This window comes from Podarcis liolepis (genome assembly GCF_965112155.1).
Source record: "Podarcis liolepis genome assembly, chromosome: 2".
Classification (NCBI taxonomy): Eukaryota; Metazoa; Chordata; class Lepidosauria; order Squamata; family Lacertidae; genus Podarcis; species Podarcis liolepis.
In genome coordinates this window covers 68,951,562-68,971,139 of record NC_139555.1, presented here as the reverse complement: position 1 = coordinate 68,971,139, position 19,578 = coordinate 68,951,562, and the positions used below count along the sequence as shown (strand labels likewise).

General features: G+C 48.6%; 3 protein-coding genes across 3 annotated transcripts; 2 read left to right on the top strand and 1 right to left on the bottom strand.

The window, feature by feature from the left end:
- The first annotated feature begins 124 nt into the window (after nt 1-124).
- Nucleotides 125-5,710, top strand: MXD3 (MAX dimerization protein 3). The gene is made up of 6 exons (XM_083488551.1): nt 125-460; nt 684-783; nt 2,038-2,067; nt 3,685-3,799; nt 4,304-4,472; nt 4,893-5,710. The coding sequence occupies exons 1-6, from the start codon at nt 391-393 to the stop codon at nt 5,009-5,011; spliced, it is 603 nt and encodes a 200-aa protein (XP_083344677.1). The 5' UTR covers nt 125-390; the 3' UTR covers nt 5,012-5,710.
- PRELID1 (PRELI domain containing 1) lies at nt 5,424-9,950 on the bottom strand. Its single transcript, XM_083488545.1, has 5 exons — nt 9,570-9,950; nt 7,782-8,007; nt 7,564-7,677; nt 6,968-7,046; nt 5,424-6,263 (listed from the first exon to the last, which is right to left on the bottom strand). Exons 1-5 carry the CDS (start codon nt 9,659-9,661, stop codon nt 6,124-6,126), a joined length of 651 nt encoding a protein of 216 aa, XP_083344671.1. The 5' UTR covers nt 9,662-9,950; the 3' UTR covers nt 5,424-6,123.
- Nucleotides 9,951-18,571, top strand: RAB24 (RAB24, member RAS oncogene family). Its single transcript, XM_083488550.1, has 9 exons — nt 9,951-10,128; nt 11,019-11,252; nt 11,824-11,892; nt 13,373-13,451; nt 15,391-15,458; nt 16,038-16,137; nt 16,284-16,334; nt 16,810-16,872; nt 18,052-18,571. The coding sequence occupies exons 2-9, from the start codon at nt 11,136-11,138 to the stop codon at nt 18,117-18,119; spliced, it is 615 nt and encodes a 204-aa protein (XP_083344676.1). The 5' UTR covers nt 9,951-10,128; nt 11,019-11,135; the 3' UTR covers nt 18,120-18,571.
- The last annotated feature ends 1,007 nt before the right edge of the window (nt 18,572-19,578 follow it).

Sequence of the window (19,578 nt, the reverse complement as noted above, 5' to 3'; positions counted from 1 at the left end):
CCCGTCCTTTTCCCGCCCGAATTTGTTTTGAAACTGCAGTGACGTAGCCACGCCTGGTCAAGCCTTTCAGCCAATGAGAGCGCTAGTTTCCCAGGCCACGTCCGCCGCAGGGTGAGATTCAAAACAAGTCAGCTGGGTGGGCTCGCGGAGCTTCAGAGGGTCGCGGGTCTTGGAAGTTCCGGGCAGTTCAAGAAGCAGCTCTGGGCTCCTGGAGCGAAGCTTGTGGCCCGCGCCAAAACTGGAGCCGGTTCCGAGGCCTGCCGCGGCTGCCGCCAGGGTTCGAAAAGGCGGGGTTAGAACCTCGGAGCGTTCGAAGGGGCGGAGCCGGAGCCGAAGGCAGTGGGTCGGTTACGGTGTAACAAAGTCTTCGCTCGGTCCGAGTCTGTTGTCATGGAGCTCATGGCCAGCAACATTCAGGTGCTGCTGCAAGCGGCGGAGTACCTGGAGCGCAGGGAGAGAGGTACCACCTGCCTATCTCAGGGTCGGGGGCGGTGGCTTGGCTATGCGGGGTATGAGGGCCATACTGTGGCTCCTCGATCGGAGGCAGGCAGGACCGGCTGTCCTCCGTGGGAGTGGGGCGGAGGACTGGGGTGGTGGGTTATTTCCTTAGAAAAGAAGTGGGCTGGGGGTTATTAAATGGTGCGGAGGGGAAATCGTTCCGAGACTCGGATTTTGTCTCGCAGAAGCCGAACATGGCTACGCTTCGCTGTCCCCTTACTCCGGGAAAGACTCGTTGCAGCCCCGGAAGAGGTCCAAGCCTCGGAATGCCCTGCAAAACCTCAGGTAAGAGTCCGGGTTTTGTTCTACTATTGCCATTGGAACTGCAGTGGAACATTTCAGTGTGTCTACTCTGAATTAAATTAGTTGGATACAAGCCGTAGCCACCAGCGGAGTTGTTTCTCTCTCCTGGACATCAGTTTTTGGCTTTGTGGTTTAAGAAAATCAAAACCTCCTCTTTCATTGGTTTTACCTTGCTCAGGAATTGGACTAGGTATTTTGTTTTGCTTTTACATTTTCCACTGGAGCAAGGCTCACATTTCAATACATGGACCCCAAGGTTCCTATACTCTACTGCGTTACTATCCAATAGGAGACAGAAGTCCTAATTGCAGGAAACAAAATGCTTTAATTGATGGTTGCATATTTCCTGTGACATTGTGCAAGCTCCGAGGAGCTGCATTCCTGGCATAGAGGTTAGCAGTTATGACTATTCCTGACATCTGGTTCTTTAAAACCAGTTGTGCCACTGTCACGCAACTACAAGCATGAGAACATAGGAAACGGCCTTATCCTGAGTCAGAGCATTAGTCCACCTAGCTCTATTGCTGTCTATATGCCAGGCGTAGCCAATGTGATGTCGGACTGCATCTCCCATCATCCTTGCAAATTAGCCATGCAGCTATGTTGCCATCCAACAACATTTTGAGAGCACAACATTGCCTGCCTGGTCTATACTGGCTGGCAGTGGTCTTTTGTAGCCCTACCTAGAGATGTTAAGGATTGAAACTGGAACCTTCTACATGCAAACCATATGCTCCATCCCTGAGCTATGTACCACCTCTCGGCTTTCTTACTGCAGAAATAGTTACACCCACCTCTTGCAGTGTGCTGTTGCACTTGTCATTTTCTCTGTGAAATCTGACTCTTCTCAAATAGGCATTTAGTTTTACATTACCTCAAGCTTGTACCTGCCACCCCAGACTTAGGGATTTGTGCTATTTATTACATGTTTCCTGGGCCCTTGGATGTGTGGGTTTCTGATGATGTAGCAAACAGGACCTTGACTGGTCCAGTCCAGTGCCAGTTACTGGGCTTCTTCATAAACTACTTTAGAGAATGAAATGGATCTTCTTCCTCTCCTGTCCTTCATATTCGCTATGTGGATAGTAGACATTGAGCTTTGGGAAGGTAGGATTTTACTGGGATTGAATGAGAACTTGCTGTCTCGGTGGACAATGTGAACAAAACCAGTTATCATTTTTCTACAAATCTAAATGTGATCCATTAATCTTATTTCCTATTCTTCTTTCGTTTCAGAACTGTGCACAATGAGCTGGAGAAGCACAGGTAAATTTTCATATAGGAAGGGCTGGGGTTGCAGGGAGAAGAGGGGTAATTTCTCATTTATCATGTTCAGTAAGAAGTGGGAGTTGACAGCACTGAACATACCAGCTCCTCTTTATAAGAGCACTTCCTGTCTAAGTAGAGAGATGGAATTCATGAAGTAGCAAAAGCATTTTACAGCTGAGTAAGAAGGCTGCCCCAGGCCACTTCTACCTTGCCAAACTTAGGAGATGTACACCGAATTTTTGTATAAGGAGTTAGCACGCTGTTGACCACTAGTTTTCAATAGGATTTTATTTTTAAATGGAGATGCACATAGGAGAATGTCCATGGAGGGAGATGTAAGTGAAGAAGTATGTGAAATATTTGGAGGACTATACATACTTTCCAATCAAATGGTGATAAAGTTAACATGTACTTACCACAGCTAAGTAAATAAAGTGTCTTGACCATGAGTAGGCAAACTAAGGCCCGGGGGCTGGATCTAGCCCAATCACCTTCTAAATCTGGTCCGCAGAGAGTCCGGGAATCAGTGTGTTTTTACAAGAGTAGAATGTGTGCTTTTATTTAAAATGCATCTCTAGGTTATTTGTGGGGCATAAGAATTCGTTCATTTAAAAAAAAAAAAGTCCGGCCCCCAACAAGGTTTGAGGGACATTGGATCGGCCCCCTGCTGAAAAAGTTTGCTGACCCCTGGTCTTGACTCTCCAGCATTGAAATCCTGTCACCTCCTGCAATGAAGGTGCCAAGTGATAAATTTGTCACTCCTGATTAACCTTGCAAAATTGTCAATCCCTGTATATCATATCTTGCCAAAATGCCTTTTTTTGAGTTCCTGGTTTAATTTAAAATGCTCACATGTGGTTTCCATTGGGGTAGAGGATCACAAGATGTTCAACTTAGACCATAAAACTCAATACCTACAGTAAATAGATGAGGTGTCAGGAAAGCCATGATTGGAACTCCTGTGTTTTTTAAAAGAAGTTAAAAGACGTCTGAAGGAGTTAACTGCCTCTACACACAAATCACTTTGATCTTATATACACGCAAACACACACACACACACACACTTCTGATAACTAGATGAAGATCGTGTTATGGATCTTCTGATACAACTCGTTTGGGCCAGTTTTTAGTTCTGTGTTCTTATGGTAGGGCTTTCCAACTGTTAAGATCCTGCGTGCAGTAGCCATGGATCACTCTACCACGATTCCTGTACAATGAGAGATAGGAAGAAAGCCATGTTGGTTGGGTCTGGGTGTCTGTAATTCTGCTCAAGCTACTTATTATAACCATCCCAATTTGTATTTATCTGCTACCTTTATCCATCTACCCATATCAGCTTGCTTGGATTCAGGAACACAGGCATGTAAGAGTTGCGGCAGATGATGAGATCTGGTTCCGTTTCCCCCTCTGTACATAAAGTTAATTAATTACAATGAAGTCTGAGACCTGGCCTACATGGATGACTATAGCTCTCTAGCTAGAGGAGACTTAGGCACACATTTTCCAATTTTGTAAGGGCCTGGAAGTTGCCTCAAGGCCTTACCCAGAGACACGGCGAGCTCCCGTGCTGTCTCATGCATTGAACCCACATTGTGATATCTTTTTCTCTGGCAGGAGGGCTCAGCTGCGTCATTGTTTGGATCAGCTAAAGCAACAGGTCCCCATGAACACGGAGTGCTCTCGTTATACAACCCTTAGTCTTTTGCACAGAGCCAGGCTGCATATTAAGGTAAGCGACAAACCACCCTGCTTACTGGCTGTCTTTCAAGGTTGCCTTGCCAGCCTTGTACTTTAAACTTGGAACACATGAGACAGAAGGTGTATGAGCAGGATCCAACAGATTTACTGAGTAGGGCTGGAAATGGATCAAACAGCTTCCAACCTCCAGAGGGGTGAAAAACCACATGAGTGTGACTAAACCTCTTATTTTAGCAGTGTGTTGCGTTGCTAAGGGGTGTACCTTTTTATTTTACCGCATACGAACTAATTCACATTGGGTGCTTCATTTGGCCCTGCTGGATCATACCCGTGTGATCTCTCATCTTGCCAGCAGCTGTGGCCACCCAAATGTTTCCAGGGAATTTACAAGCCAGACATCAAAGTCCTCCTGAACAGCTGTGATGGAAGTGCAGTGTTGCTTCCCAAAAACTCACAAAAGCTGGTAAACCTGGAAGGAGCTGAAGCATTTGCTATAGTTATTGGATATTGTCCTTGACCCCTTTTCCCCTTCCAGAAGCTGGAAGAGCAGGAGCAGAGAGCACAGCAACTGAAGGAGAGGCTACGCTGTGAGCAGCAGAACCTGCACCAGCGGCTGGAAGAGTTGCTGGCTCATTCCAGCGTGGAGAGGCTGCGAACCGATAGCCTGGACTCTTCTCGGTTCTCCTCCGAACGCTCAGATTCAGGTGGGTGTTGCCGTAGAATTGGATGGGCTGTGCTGCGGTCCCCATAAGCTGGATGTGTTCTATTGAAGGCATAAGTGTAAGAGCAGGGTACACTGGACATTTCCTACTACAGCCTTCCTCAACCTGGTGCCTTCCAGACATTTTGTGCTGGCTCAGGTTGATGGGAGCTATAGTCCAAAACATGGAGAGTACCAGGTTGTGGAAGGCAGGGGTGGGGAACCTGTGACAGCTCCAAATGTTGTCAGACTACAACTCCTATCAGCCCTCTGCAAGGATGACCAAGGATGACAGGGGTTGCAGTTCAGCAGCATCTGGAGGTGTCCCAGTTCCTGTGCCTCTAGTGACCTTCTGGAGTGTCTGTAAAAGATACTAGATCCTGTATGGGTAAAGAACTCTGATGTATTTTTTTTTCTGCTACAGAAGATGCAGAAGTGGACGTGGAAGGTCTGGCATTCAGCAGCGTTGAAGAGGATGTTGTGGCTGCCTTCAGCACTGGGCAGGAACACAGTTATTCCAGTGCCAGCAACTTTTGGTTATGATGGACAGAAGCCTAGTTATAAGGGCAGCTCTCACCCAGATGGATTTCCAGCAGCAAAGCCAGGATTTCATGAATGGAATTTGGCTCTGGACAAAACTCTGCATGGTGCAAAGGACAGTGCTACCCACGTTGTACCTCTACCTTTCTGCTAGACTAAGCCGGAACATTTTCTAGAGACTTGGATAAAAGACTTGGATTACTCAATTATGGGGCAGGGCTGAAAGAAGGGTGAGATCCCCACAGCACTTAATGTGTACCAGACAGATTACGCTGTGCATGGGGTAGCTATATGGTTTTCTGTGCCCCACCCACTGTGAAAGCTTGTGCGTCTCTTCCAGTCAGAAAGAGGAGGTAGGCTTGGCCTGTTAAGGACTGGAAGCAAGTCTCAACAAGGGCAACAGTAGACCATGACATACTGAATCATTCCAACTTTATAGCAGAGATGCACTTAGTTCCAGGAATGCAGGATGAACAAGCTAGCAAAACCAGGTTGCTCTTATCTCCAATTCCTCAACATGGAATGGGTTGCGTCAAGGGGAGCTGGGAACAGCTAGGACAATGCCTAGTGGGCTCTCATTCCATGGCACATTCCACCCAATTGAAGTATCTGATTTTCCCCGAAACAAACATTGCTTCCGTTTTGTGACCCATCCGCTTATGTACTCAGCAGTATTCTAGTAAAGGTTTTTAATTTCTTGCATCCTATTCATCTGGTTTTCTCCTAAGAATGCAAAACATGGGTGAGGCTGTTTATAGCATACTTGCTAACCAGCAACCACCCACACCCACATCTTAATATACAGAGACCTCCAAGTTGCATAGAAGGTAAATGTAAACAGGAAGACTTCTATTGGCTTAGTCACAGCTTTGAAAATTGGTGCCCACCTGAGGAACAGGCCCTGGCACTGGATTAACTTGAAGTCTATTCTTTTAATGATAATTACACCTTTTAGAAAGAAGATGATTGTCAGATTTGTATAGTTTCAATTTTAAAAAAACACAAAAGCTAGAGACATGCTTCCCAAGGGAAGAGACGCTTAGTTACGGACAGGTAAGCCTTCCAGTATTATTTTGTTGCATTCTATTCCCCACAGCAGGAAAACTGAGTTTTTTTCAAACATATTGCTGCTTCTTTTTAGTAGCTGCCTTGCTAGCCAAGTCCTTTGCTTTCTCAGTTGCTGCCAAGGCAGTCTCCTTGGCCTTCTCGGTTGCCTCCTTTGCAGTTTCCACCAAGGTTTTGGATGGTGCTTCACCTGTAATAAAGCCAAAAGCTCTTAAGTATGTCCACTGAACTGCCTGAAGGTCTGAACAAAAAATCAATGTAAGGGTTTTAGTTTGCTGCCTCTGTTTGTTTAGGTATCACTCTCTACAGTGGGCATCTCCTTCCACATAGTTAAGGAAGTGTTATTTTATCTAGCCTTAATGTTCACGAGAAACACCAATTGGAAGAGAAACGGGGAGCCAAAGGGGAACTCTCCTGCTGTTTTCTCAATAGTCCATATTGCCACTAGCTAAAAGTCTGAAGTCTACAGGTTTACCTAGAACAAGCACAGAAGACGCCTGCCCCCCAAAAGGTAGCTCCAGACATTCTAAAGCTGCATTTTCTGTCTTCACCCCACTCCTTGGTTTTGAATGCTGAAACTACTCTGGAGCAGGACTGGTGAAATTAGCAACCCAAAACTCTCTTGGAACTTCCTGCAGAAAATGGAACAAGCTCTACCCTATTCGGTGCTAGCCTAAGGTCTGGTTGATGCAGCAAATTTGCTCCTCTCCCAACAAAATTTACATGCTTTCATGGGTGCAGTAAACTAAAGGGGGGAAATCTTGGCACTGGTAAAGGGGAGCTGTGCTTTTTATAACCTGAATGTGCTAACAATGCTGGAGGCTTAGGAACTCCATCCCACTGTTTGCTCGTGGCATATTCTCAGACGCTTTCCTTTACCACCACAGTACTCACCTTGCATTTTGGCCAGCACGTACTCAAACCCTTTGGTACTCTTGGTCACATTGCTTTTGAACCTGGCCAAGCCAAACTCCTAAAACAAGAATACAGGGGGAGTGAGCAGAGAAAAGAATAATGAATGCCACCGCCGGAGTCCACTCATTTACACAACCTGAACTCAGAGGAATCTGCCTGGCTCATCAGCTATGTTCCTAGTAGACCTGGGTGATATATTAATATATCGGCCAGGAGCTATATGAGGAACAGGCCGTGATGTCAGTTTTCACTGGTGAAACTGCCACCACTCCTGAGTTCCTCCCTGCAGCAAGCGGTCAAAGGAGCCCCAATGCTGCGCCTGAGCCAAGAGCAGGGGCAGTTTCACCTTGTGTCTCGTGGGCAGAGGCCAATGCATCTTGTTTTTTCGACACTGCGGTATATCACCAAACTGTGATGTTTGGCTGGTGATACACTGCAGTGTTGAAAAGCTGATATCGCCCAGCCCTAGTTCCCAGTTACAAAACTATCCAAAGGTACCCGTCATGTTGAGCTCTTCTAAGACTGCCTCTTTGCAGCTGAAGTATATCAAGAGACACGGGTCACTGACCACTCACCTGGACAGCACGCGAGACACCAAACAGAGTGGAGGAAACCCAAGCTTCCCGCTGGACTTCTGTCCAGCCGCTGTTTTCAGGGTTCTCTCTGTAAACACACCGCTCCTCCACCACCTGCAAGGCACAAGAGATGGCAGAACAAAATGACCATCAACTCCCCCCATAGGATGAAACACAGTAGGAGTTTATGCTGCTAGCCCTGCTCAAAGCCTGCTCACCATAAGACGTGCATGATTAATGTTCCAGGTGAATGTGGTCATGGTTCGGTTCTGTGGGTCCACAATGGAATCTTCGAGGATGTAGACAGAGTGGGCGACATTGGATGGAAAGAAGCGCTCTGCCCAGCGAGGCATCCTGTTGGTCTTGGTGAGGAGCCGCCTGGAAAGCAGCTTCTGGTCTTCTGTCACCTCTCGGTGTAAAATGTCTTCTGTCAGGACATGTTTGCTGGGGAGGAGAGAAGAGCGTCTGACAAATTCATTTTAAGCTGTGCTTCCTCAACTGGTTCCCTCCAGTTGTTTTTTTGGAGTACAACTCTGATCGTCCCTGGCTGATGTCCATGTTGGTTGGGGCTGATAGGAGTTGGTAGTCCCAGAGGGCACCAGATTGGGGGAAGGCTGTTCTAAGCTTTCCTATGTGTATAATCATGTGACAAGAGTACATTGCCTCCTATCCAGTCACTCAGCAGAGCGGAATGCCATTCCTAGCTGGACTGCTTCCCTCTGTCCCACTTAGGCCCCAGTTTAGCTGTTTTTCCCAAGCCACCTCCACTAGATGGCATGTACGATGTTAACATGTTGCTTAGGGAGCTGCAGAGCTCCCAAGTGTAGCTGACCCTAGCCAAAATTGAGGCTTAATGACAGTGCCACTCAGCTAATCAGTGCTGACTTCAAGCCCTGCTTAGATTGGCTGGGATCTTCCTTTGTAGCTCAGCTTGAGCTCAAGTCACTCTGCAAAGAAAAAAAGGATTACCTGAGGTCCCGTTTACAGGCGAGTCAATCACCACCAGAAGCTAGTCGTTGGTTTTAATCAACTGATCCCTAATGAAAACACAAATCTGTGCATGTGCACTTTTACAGCAGTGTTAAGAGCTCAAACTTGGCCCTCCAGATGTTTTGAGACTACAATTCCCATCATCCCTGACCACTGGTCCTGCTAGCTGGGGATCATGGGAGTTGTAGGCCAAAACCATCTGGAGGGCCGAGTTTGAGGAAGCCTGGTTAAGAGGATGGTTTCCTCAAGAGTCAAGGCAGCAGGCAAAGAGAAAAGGTTGCCTGTGGCATTTGAAAATGGCTCTTCCAGAGCAAACTTCGATATTTTCTACACACAGATATACCTCCAGCATATCTGCCTATGCTAATCTATCATCTAGCAAATCTTTTTGATCTTAATTACTCCTGTTTATAGAAATCCCTGCCCTGCCCCACCTCCCACAATCCAAATGATCGGTAAACAGTAAGCTCCGACGGCTTAGCCTCAAAGAAGAGGCTATCAAAGATTACACCCTGATGGCCACAAAGCCTCTCCCGGCGCACTAGGTGAAAGGTTCATGCAGCGGCCTTGGCCAAGGCAGAGAAGAAAGGCAACTGCTTCACCAGCACGTACGTCTCCCGCCAGACTTTCCCCCACTGCATTACCCCGTCTTGAGACCGCCGCTGGGGGCAGCACAGATCGCCAGGTTGAGCCCACCAAGTCGGGGCTGCGAGCACCCCGACGCGCGCTCCCCTAGCGGCAAGCCTCAGCCAACCGAGCAGCCTGTATGTACGTGAACAGGCTCGGGCTGGGAATGCCGCATCTGCCCCGAGTGCGGGGCCACCCGAAATGTATGGGGCTTGCTCCGGAGCCAATGACGGGAGCAGGGATCACGGGAGGGAGAAAGTATCGCTCAGTCAGGCTGTCGCCCGGCATCTCCTACGAGGAAAACACTGTGCGCCCCCCCCCAGCCCAGCCCTTTTCACTTCCTACTGGGGAGGGGGAGGGAGAGAGGAGACCCCACGGCCCGCGCTCACCTGTAGGGGTTCGGATAGCGCTGCCAGAAGGCGGCGAAGACTTGGTCCCAGGGCCCCTTGAGGACGCTCAGGGTCAGGAAGTATTTCCCCATCACCTCCGCGGTCACCGATCCTGCAGGAGACGGAGAGGAAACGGCGGCGGTCGCCCGGCGGCCTGGCCCGCCTTACGCCTCCCGGGCCTCTCGCTCGCCGAGGCCTCTCTCCGGCGTCACGGCCAGTCCCGAAGATCGCGGCCAGCGGCGCCCAGCGGCCGCCATGCGAGGGCAGGGCAGCGGCAGCGACTTCCGCGACGAGCAGCCCAGGCGCTTCCGCCGCCTCAGCTCCGCCAGCCTCCTGCTTCCTCCCTCCTCGTGCACTGGGGGACTCAAGCCCCGCCCCGCCGCGGCCGCGCGCTTCCGGCCCCGCCGCGAAGCCCCGCCCCCTTCCGCGGGCTGCTCCGCCGCAGCAGCAGCGCTGGCTGGGATCTGGTCCGTCGACGGCTCGTTCCCCCGCCGCCGCCGCGTCCCGACTCCCTCCCGCCTCCGCCAGCGGCGACCGGCTCCAGCGCCATGAGACCGGGGTGAGCGCCGCCGCCCTCTCCCTACCCAGCCCGGCCCTGCAGAAGCCGCCAGTCCCTGCCGCCCGGGCAACCGGGGCTGGGCGCTGAGCGCTGTCCCGAAGCCTCCGGGGAGCCTCCTGTTAGGATCACCCTTGCCGCGTCATCGGATCCAGGGTCCTGCCAGACCTGGGGCCAGTCCCTCAGCCCCTGTGCGCCCACATGGGGGGAGTTCGTGGAGGCCAAGGGAAGCCCATGCGCCCCTCCCCTGGGGACAGAGCAGCGTAGAATCGCGGAATGGTAGAGTCGGAGGGGACCCCGAGGATCATCTAGTCCAGCCCCTTAGAGCGTAGGGCAGCACCCCGGTGGGCAGCTGCCGCAGAAATGTGTAGCGCTGGAGAAATACGTTTCTTGTTGTCGTTGTGAATAGTATTGCCCTTTTTGCCTCCCTCTCCGCATTTTTTTGAAGTGCTGCTACTGCCTGCCAGTATAGTGGTACCTCGGGTTAAGTACTTAATTCGTTCTGGAGGTCTGTTCTTAACCTGAAGCACCACTTTAGCTAATGGGGCCTCCTGCTGCTGCCAGCCGCCAGAGCCCGATTTCTGTTCTTATCCTGAAGTAAAGTTCTTAACCTGAAGCACTATTTCTCAGTTAGCGGAGTGTGTAACCTGAAGCATATGTAACCTGAAGCGTATGTAACCTGAAGCGTATGTAACCTGAAGCGTATGTAACCCGAGGTACCACTGTAGCTTCATGCAACTGCTGTGGAGGATGCAGGGCACACCTGCATTCCAGGCAGTGCCAGGCCTTCTGGCTTATGCCTACTGGAGCCCTCTTAGCTTTCGAGGTGACGTGGGAATGGGGAGGTGCTGCTCCTGAGTCACTTGATGTACTTCCTCCTCTGCTTACTGCAGGTGAGCCTCTCCACCTGAGCTGCATCTGTCTTAGGCTGCGCCAGCCGACTCAGGTGGGGGCGTTGGGGATCCCTCTGGACCACCTGGAGGGGAACACACGGCTGCCAGGGCAAGAGGATGAGCGGGCAGCGTGTGGATGCCAAAGTTGTGATGCTGGGCAAAGAGTACGTGGGCAAGACCAGCTTGGTGGAGCGATACGTTCACAACCGCTTCCTTGTGGGACCTTACCAGAACGTGAGTGTGTCCTTTGGGGGGCAGATGTGGAGAGCCTTTCAAGTGGCAACTGGGTTGAGCAATCTGTAGTCCTCTTCCGCTCCCACCCCTCCACTTCTTAAATCTTTATCAGTGAATCTTGTATGTTGTGAAATGGACATTTGGTGAGCGGTTTGTAACCACAAAGGAACTTTGAAGCCTAAAAGAAAGTGAAACTAAGAAGGCCCGTAAGACAACGTGCCATATCAGAAGGGGCCATGTTGGCTAGGAAAAAGAAAGAAACTGCTAGTATCTGCTATCTGTTAAAGGTAGCCTCTATTAAAGGTAGCCTTGCAAAGAGATTCACTGATGTCACTAATCCACAGAAATATTTACTAGCTTGTCTGTCAGTATGTACTTGTGTTAGTCATTTGTTTGTGATGCTCTGACAGCCTAAAAAGGAGTGGGGGGGGGGGTGCAGCAATTCTTTTCCTATTTGTAAAAACTTCCTGGTTTGGACGTCTGGAAGAAATACTTGTTTGCCACTAGTGGCTACTTTCCAAGAGCTGATGAGGTGGTGCAGCTGCATTCATATGTATTCTTCTTATTTTAGACAATAGGTGCTGCGTTTGTAGCCAAAGTGATGCCAGTGGGAGGTCGGACCGTAACCTTGGGAATCTGGGTAAGTCTTAAGATGGGAATGACACTGGCTGTGTGTGGCAAACATAAAGTACCAGAGAACTAATGGGACATGAATCATAGAATCATAGAGTTGGAAAAGACCACAAGGGCCATCAAGTCCAACCCCCTGCCAAGCAGGAAACACCATCAGAGCACTCCTGACATATGGTTGTCAAGCCTCTGCTTAAAGACCTCCAAAGAAGGAGACTCCACCACACTCCTTGGCAGCAAACTCCACTGTCGAACATGCTTTGGTTTTACAGGGGAGGGGGGACAAGTGTGAGGAGGCTTCTAGAACAGTGGTTCCCAAACATTTCCCCCATGAACAACTTGAAAATTGCTAAGGGTCTTGGTGCACTACTTAACTAATTTTCTTTCTGTTGTAATGCACTATGCTAGATGCTACATGATTTTCGTAATACAATATCAATTCCAATTGTAATACAAATGGTAATACAATAAAAGACAATATGTTTCTGGCTCCTGGTCTTCACTCCTTTCAAGTCACTTCCTCCTGCCTGTCGCTTCTGGTCTGTCCCAGAGTAGCCACTGCTCCTGTTGTTCACAGACATGCTACAGACCACCCGAGTTAGGTTTGTGGGGCACCGTTTGGGAACTTTAGAGCTTTCTCGGTGGTGGCACCCCAACTGTGGCCTCCCCAGAGATGCTTGCTTGGCACCTTTCTGGCACGAGGTGAAGACATCTCTATTTAGTCGGGCCTTTGAAACAATTTGTGGTCTTCAAATCCCGGCTCGTAATGTCAGGTGTTTATTGTTGTACACTGGTTTTCTCTCTGTGTGTTTAATGCTGCTATTTAATTATTTCGCACTTGTAGCTGAATCATTGTATTTATTCTTTTATTTCTTTTGAGCTGCCCGGCAAACGTTCTATTTACTTCACACGCTGACAGTATTTCTTTTCGTTCCTTCACTTTGATCAGCCTGTTTTGGGTTTAATTGAAAGAGGGCTATATGCCAGGCTCTAGGGGCTGGATTTCACTGCCCAGTTCTGTTAGCAGACGCCAGCGCAAGGCCTCCCACTAGTGCGGTTGGGCTTTCCCCGTTGCTGTGTGTTTCCCCTAAAGCTGCTCTGGAGGGTTGGGTGAATCCCCAGAACAATATACAGTGGTACCTCAGTTTTCAAACGTAATCTGCTCCAGAAGACTGTTTGAGTTCTGAAACTTTTGAAAACTGAAAACTCAATAGCCGACAGCCAGGCCTCAGGATCCTGCACTCAGCAGAAGCCACATGGCATGTTCGACTTCCAAGGCGTGTTCGAAAACCGAAGCATTTACCTCCGGGTTTATAGCGTTCGAAAACTGAAATGCTCGTCAGTGGAGACGTTCGAAAACCGAGGTACCACTGTCCAGGGAAGTGAAATCATTTTGACAGACAAGCAGACTGGCTCCTTAGTGCTGTGTTGAATTCCACTGGGATACTAAGCTGCTGGGTACAAAATCTTACTGTTTCTCCCTTTTCTAGGATACAGCTGGCTCAGAGCGTTATGAGGCCATGAGCCGGATATACTACCGTGGGGCAAAAGCTGCCATTGTATGTTATGGTAAGAGTTCACTTGCATGCCAACTCAGGTACCCTTGTAGCTCTGGACTAGGAGAACATTCTTACAAACTTGGAAAGGGCGGTGCTAGCCAATCCATTGTTCTGAAGGAGATTTGTGTGCAAATATTTGGGAACAGAATCAAACAAATACAGAGGGAGTATAATTGGGATGTTGTTTGGGGATTATTGTTTGCTACATACTCAGGCCCTCCTTCCATTGGGATGTTAGTTGAGGGTCCCTTGATCTCTCCATTGTCATCGCTTTCTTACAGTGACAGACTGCCCTCTAGTTGCACAGGGTTGGTTCCTCTGCAGATGTGCAGGTGTCCAGTTAAGAACACCATGGAAATTCCAATTCCTCAGGATGTGGTCACTTAGCCGCTGCTTTACTTGCCAGCTTTACTGCCTCTTTTCTTGTTTCCTAAGCTGTGTCTATTAGCAGTTTCACTTCCACAATAGAGAGGGCAGTTTGCTCTGCCTCAGAACTAGCAGCAGTGAGAGATTCTCACGCGGTGCTTTGGGGGTTGTATCATTGTGCTTGTGTTTGTGGAAAGAGCTAGCGCCTGCCAAATGCATTTTATGCCCTCAAATAGAGCCCACATGGCAGCCTGCTTCTTCTGTCAGGGGCAACACTTACCATGCACCATTCAGACACCAGTTCCTGTCTTCATTTGTGTCCATCCCTCTTCCCTCTCCATGGTGCCACTTTAAGAGTGCCCTGTAAAGGCCAGAAGGGAGGCAAGGAGCTGCCTCTATAGTGCTCCTGTCTTTAAGAGGACAACTCTGTGAAAGCTGCACATGTAGTTCTATCTCCTCCTCAATAGCTATTATGATGGCAGCAGAGTTGCTGAAATCGTTAGTCTACCACTAGTCTGGGATAAATTACATGATTTGTGTTGGCCATGGGAGATTCCCTATCACTGGAGGTTTCCTGGAGTTTCTTTGCCTAAACACAAAACTGCATGGCTGTTACCTTAATAGGAGGGAAAACGTCTCTACCCAGTGATACTAGGCTGTGGTTTGGCATACCAAGGCAGTCAAACTATGGCTGCTCAACAGGACTGGCTCTACAGTTAGGTGAAATGAGACAGGCGCCTCAGGCAGTTGAAGGCTGATGGTGGTAAGAGAGACACAGTGAGATGTTGGAGGGCAGAGCTGTGTGTGCCACATGGCCTGTCTTGTGTCCTCTAAGCTAGAATGACACTGTCCTCTTGCCACTGTTGAGACGAGATTCAACTACCAGTCCAGTCAACTTTTGTACATGGAAAGAGGGTGCCATTTTGCCCTTTGTCTCAGGCAAAAAAATGTATTGCTCCAGCCCTGGTCTCTTAAGTCAAGAAGGCTGGGCATATCCCATTAGCTTTCCTTTAACTCTTCGTGGAAGGGGATTTGTGTGTGTGGCGCTGTGGGTTAAACCACAGAGCCTAGGGCTTGCCGATCAGAAGGTCGGTGGTTTGAATCCCTGCAACGGCGTGAGCTCCTGTTGTTCAGTCCCTGCTCCTGCCAACCTAGCAGTTCGAAAGCATGAAGTGCAAGTAGATAAATAGGTACTGCTCCAGTGGGAAGGTAAATGGTGTTTCTGTGCGCTGCTCTGCTTCACCAGAAGTGACTTAGTCATGCTGGCCACATGACCCAGCTCCCTCAGCCTATAGAGCGAGATGAGCGCCGCAACCCCAGAGTCGTCTGCGACTGGATCTAACAGTCAGGGGTCCCTTTACCTTATCTTATTATACCCATTTCAGTTGTGTGCCGCAAAAGAACTCAAGATGCGTGGACAGAGGCTCTATTATGAGCTGTTCAGGGAAAGAGAGCAATTCTTTCCTAGCCAACCTATTCATTTCAGTACCTCAGTTACTCTGCCTATATATACAGGGGTCAGTGAATCTGCTTTATGAACTTTTTGGGTGGGATCTAGTCTTGACACCTCCCCACTTCCACAGATCTTACTGATAGCAGCAGTTTCCAGAGAGCAAAATTCTGGGTGAATGAACTGCAGAACTTTGAGGAGGTAAGTAGATCTCCATTTCCAGGCAGGGAGAAAAGAAATATTCGCCTCACTGGGAGAGCCACAGGGAATATTGGTCCTACAGAGGAGCATCATTCTATAATTTGTATACTGGGACACTGGAGGGCAGTTCCTCAGTGGGATGGAGGGAGGTAGGGTGGCCAGTTGTTGATAAGTTACATGATTGCTTGACTTGTATCTCATGTTTTTGGGAAGGTCAGAAGTATGAGGCTTCCAGACCGTCTCCCAGGTGGATTTAGCAGTGCAACAGCATTGTGTGTAACCATTCCCTGAGCTCTGTTAATTGTGTGCACCTTAGGATTGCATTTTGGGCATGTCAAATTTTTACTGTTACTACTACTACATTTTAATTATTATCTGCCCTTCACCTTAAGGTTCCAGGGCAGGTTACAACAATTTAAAGTACAGTATGAAACAGTTTTAAAACATACAATTAAAAAAAAACACAGTCACACAAAAATAGGGTGGGTCCTGTTGGTTTGGCTACATGGATTCTTGGCAATACCTGCTTGCTAGACTGACCTTGTATGGAAGTACTTGCCTTGTTCTCTTTCTCTGCAGAACTGCAGGATCTATTTGTGTGGCACCAAGTGTGATTTGTTGGACGAGGACAGGAGAAGGCGAGGAATTGACTTCCATGATGTGCAGGACTATGCGGATGGTTAGGCTTTTCTTCTTCACTTGTTGGGAGGAGAGAAAGGGAATCTCAGTGCACCAGCAGCTCTTAACATTGGTGCATCTACAATGGCGGTCCCCATTGTAGAGTAAAACGACTAAAACTTTCCGTCTGACATACTGTCATTTCAGAGATCAAAGCCGAGCTGTTTGAAACCTCCAGTAAGACTGGGCAGAATGTGGGTGAGTATTGCTTCCAGGGTGCGTTGCAAGGCTTTATGGTGCTTAAGTGTGGCTAATGCCTCTGGACAGTCACGCCCAGAGTGAGAAGACTGCTGTTCTCCTTTTGGTTGGGGGCAGTTTGCATATGGCGTCACTGTGGCTCCTGATAAATAAGGGTGAGGCCGAGTACCTTGCCCATGCTTTCTCGCCAGGTAGAACTGCACCACAATTCCAAATTCCAATAAGTTCAAGATTATGGCTGCAATCTGATGAGAGTGGACAAGTGGGGCAGGGCAGTAGGTCTCAAGGTATCACCGTGTTTACCAAAGGATATCCAGGATGCTTATTTCTGAGCTTTGTTCCCTTTTATCATTCAGTCATAATTTTGTAGCCAGTGGCCATTTGCTGCCTCCCAAGTTCAGGTCAGTTCAGGTGTTCCTACTGAAGCCAGCTGTGGGCGAGACACCAATCCTGTGTTGCTGTGTTTTGTTTACAGATGAGCTCTTCATGAAGGTGGCTGAGGATTATGCGCAGCTTACTGCCTTTCAGGAGATGACAGGTGAGTTTCTGAACAAGATACTTCCACTGTGTGTGTGTGCTCACATGTTCTTCTGAACATGCATAGAACCTCTGGTGCAATTATATTTCCTGGACATGAAAGTGGCACTTGGGGACACGCTGAGTAAGAAAAAAAAGTGTTTTAAGAATGCCCATAATTTTTTACATTTGTAGAAAGCAGAGACTCCATGAACTGCATTTCCAAATGAACTCTATTGCCTCTGCGAAGAGAGGAGCTGGGGAAAGCAGGGGAGGGGGACCTAACTGCAGTGGTTCAGGGTAGGGGGAGGTATAGTGTGGAAGGTGGGGCAGACTGTAAGGGGCACACAGCACAGGCAGTTAGCGACTGTGCAGTGTGCCAGCCCCCCCCTCCACCTGGGGAATTGCAGTTGTCCTGTCAGCCAGCTCTTGGACTTGCTGCTGCTGCTGTTGCTGAATGCCAGGTTTGCTCTTGAGTAAGACCTCCCTCATCCATGATCTGATTGTGGATGAGGAGGCTGTTCTGGTCTGTATCATTGAGACCTGGCTGGGTGAGCAGGGTGGAGTTGGTCTGTGCCCACCTGGGTACTTGGTGTGGCATCAGGACAGACTTGAGGGTCAGGGAGGGGGAGTTGCGATAGTCTGTAGACTCTCCCCGTATGAACCAGCCTGGGCCCTGCGATCATCTGTGGCCCTTATTTGTGCCTCCTCTGTGAGAGGTCTAGGGTGGCAACACAATAAAGGGCCTTTTCTGTGGAGACTCCATCTGGGGAACGTTCTCCCCAGGAAGGCACACCTGGCACCTTTGTTACATATCTTTAGGCAAAAGGTGAAAACCAGGCATTTCAACCAGGCATTTGGTCCATGGCTTTTTAGATGTGGGAGGGGGAGGTTATTGGTTTGCTTTTATTATATATTTTGTATTTTTCTGTTGTGAACCACACTAGGCTCTTTAGATGAAGGACTGTATACACATTTAATTAATAAAAGTAATAGTAATAATTGTTGATAACATGGGAGGGTTGGGAGTGGGGGATAATCTGTTGTGTGTTGGTCTTTACCCCCTGTATGCAAACTTGATCTGGACAGGGCAGGACTTTTCCCTGGGAGAAAGAAATCCTCTTAACAGAGCCATTAAATATTCTGCTGCTACAGATCTGCCCCCCCCCTTTCCTAACCCTTGTATATGTTCTGCTTTCAGAGGAGAAAGGAGTTGATCTGAGCCAAAAGAACACTACCACCTACTTTTATAGCTGTTGCCATCACTGAGTTCTTTCCTTGTTTTGCCAAAGCAGCAGTGCTCCCCTCCTGGGATAGCAGTTCATGCTGTCTTTGGATAGTTCACACTGTTTCGCTGCTGTATGGAATGTCTTGCCCTTTCGGACCTGTGGAGCATCACTTGCTGGCACTTCTCCTTGGAATGGGGGGAGGGGGGAGAACATGGCACACGCTGCGAGATTTTCTGCTGTCTTGTTGACCAGAGACCTTGACTGCCTTGTGCTCCCATCCCTTCCAGAGGCTGACTTAAAATTCTTGACGCGCTTCAGGAATTGCTTTTTCACAACTGGCTCTCCAACGCTGAAGACACCTTGTTCTGGCAGTGGTTGGTTCTGCTGTTTTGATGGTGTTGCACCTGATTTTTTGCTTTATTATTTAAATGGCTTCTAATAAGCTATGTATATGTAAATAAAAGCGCATTGTGGTCCTGTGTTGTTGAGAAACACAGCTAGGTTTGTTTTCTTATTGAAGTTACTCAAACTTGTTTCCAGGCTAAACTCCTAGAGGAGATGGGAAGAAACATGGGTGCCTCTCCTACTACAGGGGCTGACCACCAGTTTCTAATGGTTGACGTTTCTCTGCGACGTTCCAGCAGTTGAAACATGCATTGGTACAGGGAGAAAAAACAAGCATCTGAGGAGGCTTAGGAATTTGCTGCGTTTTTTTTAACCGGCCAATTTGATAGATGTGTACGTGTGTGATAAACAGGCCCAGTTGCTCCAGTACTGTAAATGCATCAATCAGCATCACAGAACAGTTGTAGATACAAGCAGTGATGGGCTTTGCAGCAGTTATAAGGCGGCTGGAAAATGAAGGGGAACCTGGGCTAGGCTATAGTTGGCTGGATCACCAGGGTTGCTGATCTGCACAAGCAGGCCACCCTCTTTCCAGAGAAAGCAGAAGGCAGATGCAGCTGGGGATCCCTGTGCCAAGGACGGTGCTGGCCTGTACTGTGGAAGTTGAAGCACGGCATGGCAGCTGAATGGAAAAGGTTACAGAGCTGCACAATACTCTGCCATTTGACGGAGTGGGCTGTTTCTATCCGTTTTCCTTTACATGATCATCTCTGTGGAATGGAACATACCGATGGTTTTTCTCCAACAGATGCTCTCTTCCCTTAGATGTTTTGGAGTGTGTTTTATGCTTTAAATATATATACCTGGATATCTTTTTACTATATTGTTACAGGTAACTACCATAGTTCAACTCTGGTCTTGGCTAACCTAGTGGCCTGTGGCTGGGGGAGAAGCAATTGGTAGGCACAAGGTAGGGCCCCTCACTCGGTGCACTAAAAATTGGGGCAAAAGTATTGAAAGTGATCTTTGGGCTGTAGTTCCATTGACATCTACCTCTGTGTCAAATTTCAAAGGCTTTACACAAGCAGCAAGAGCCCCAAAGCTTCCTAAGAGTTATTTGCTACATTGGTAATAAAGGTCCATTCTCAGGTTGA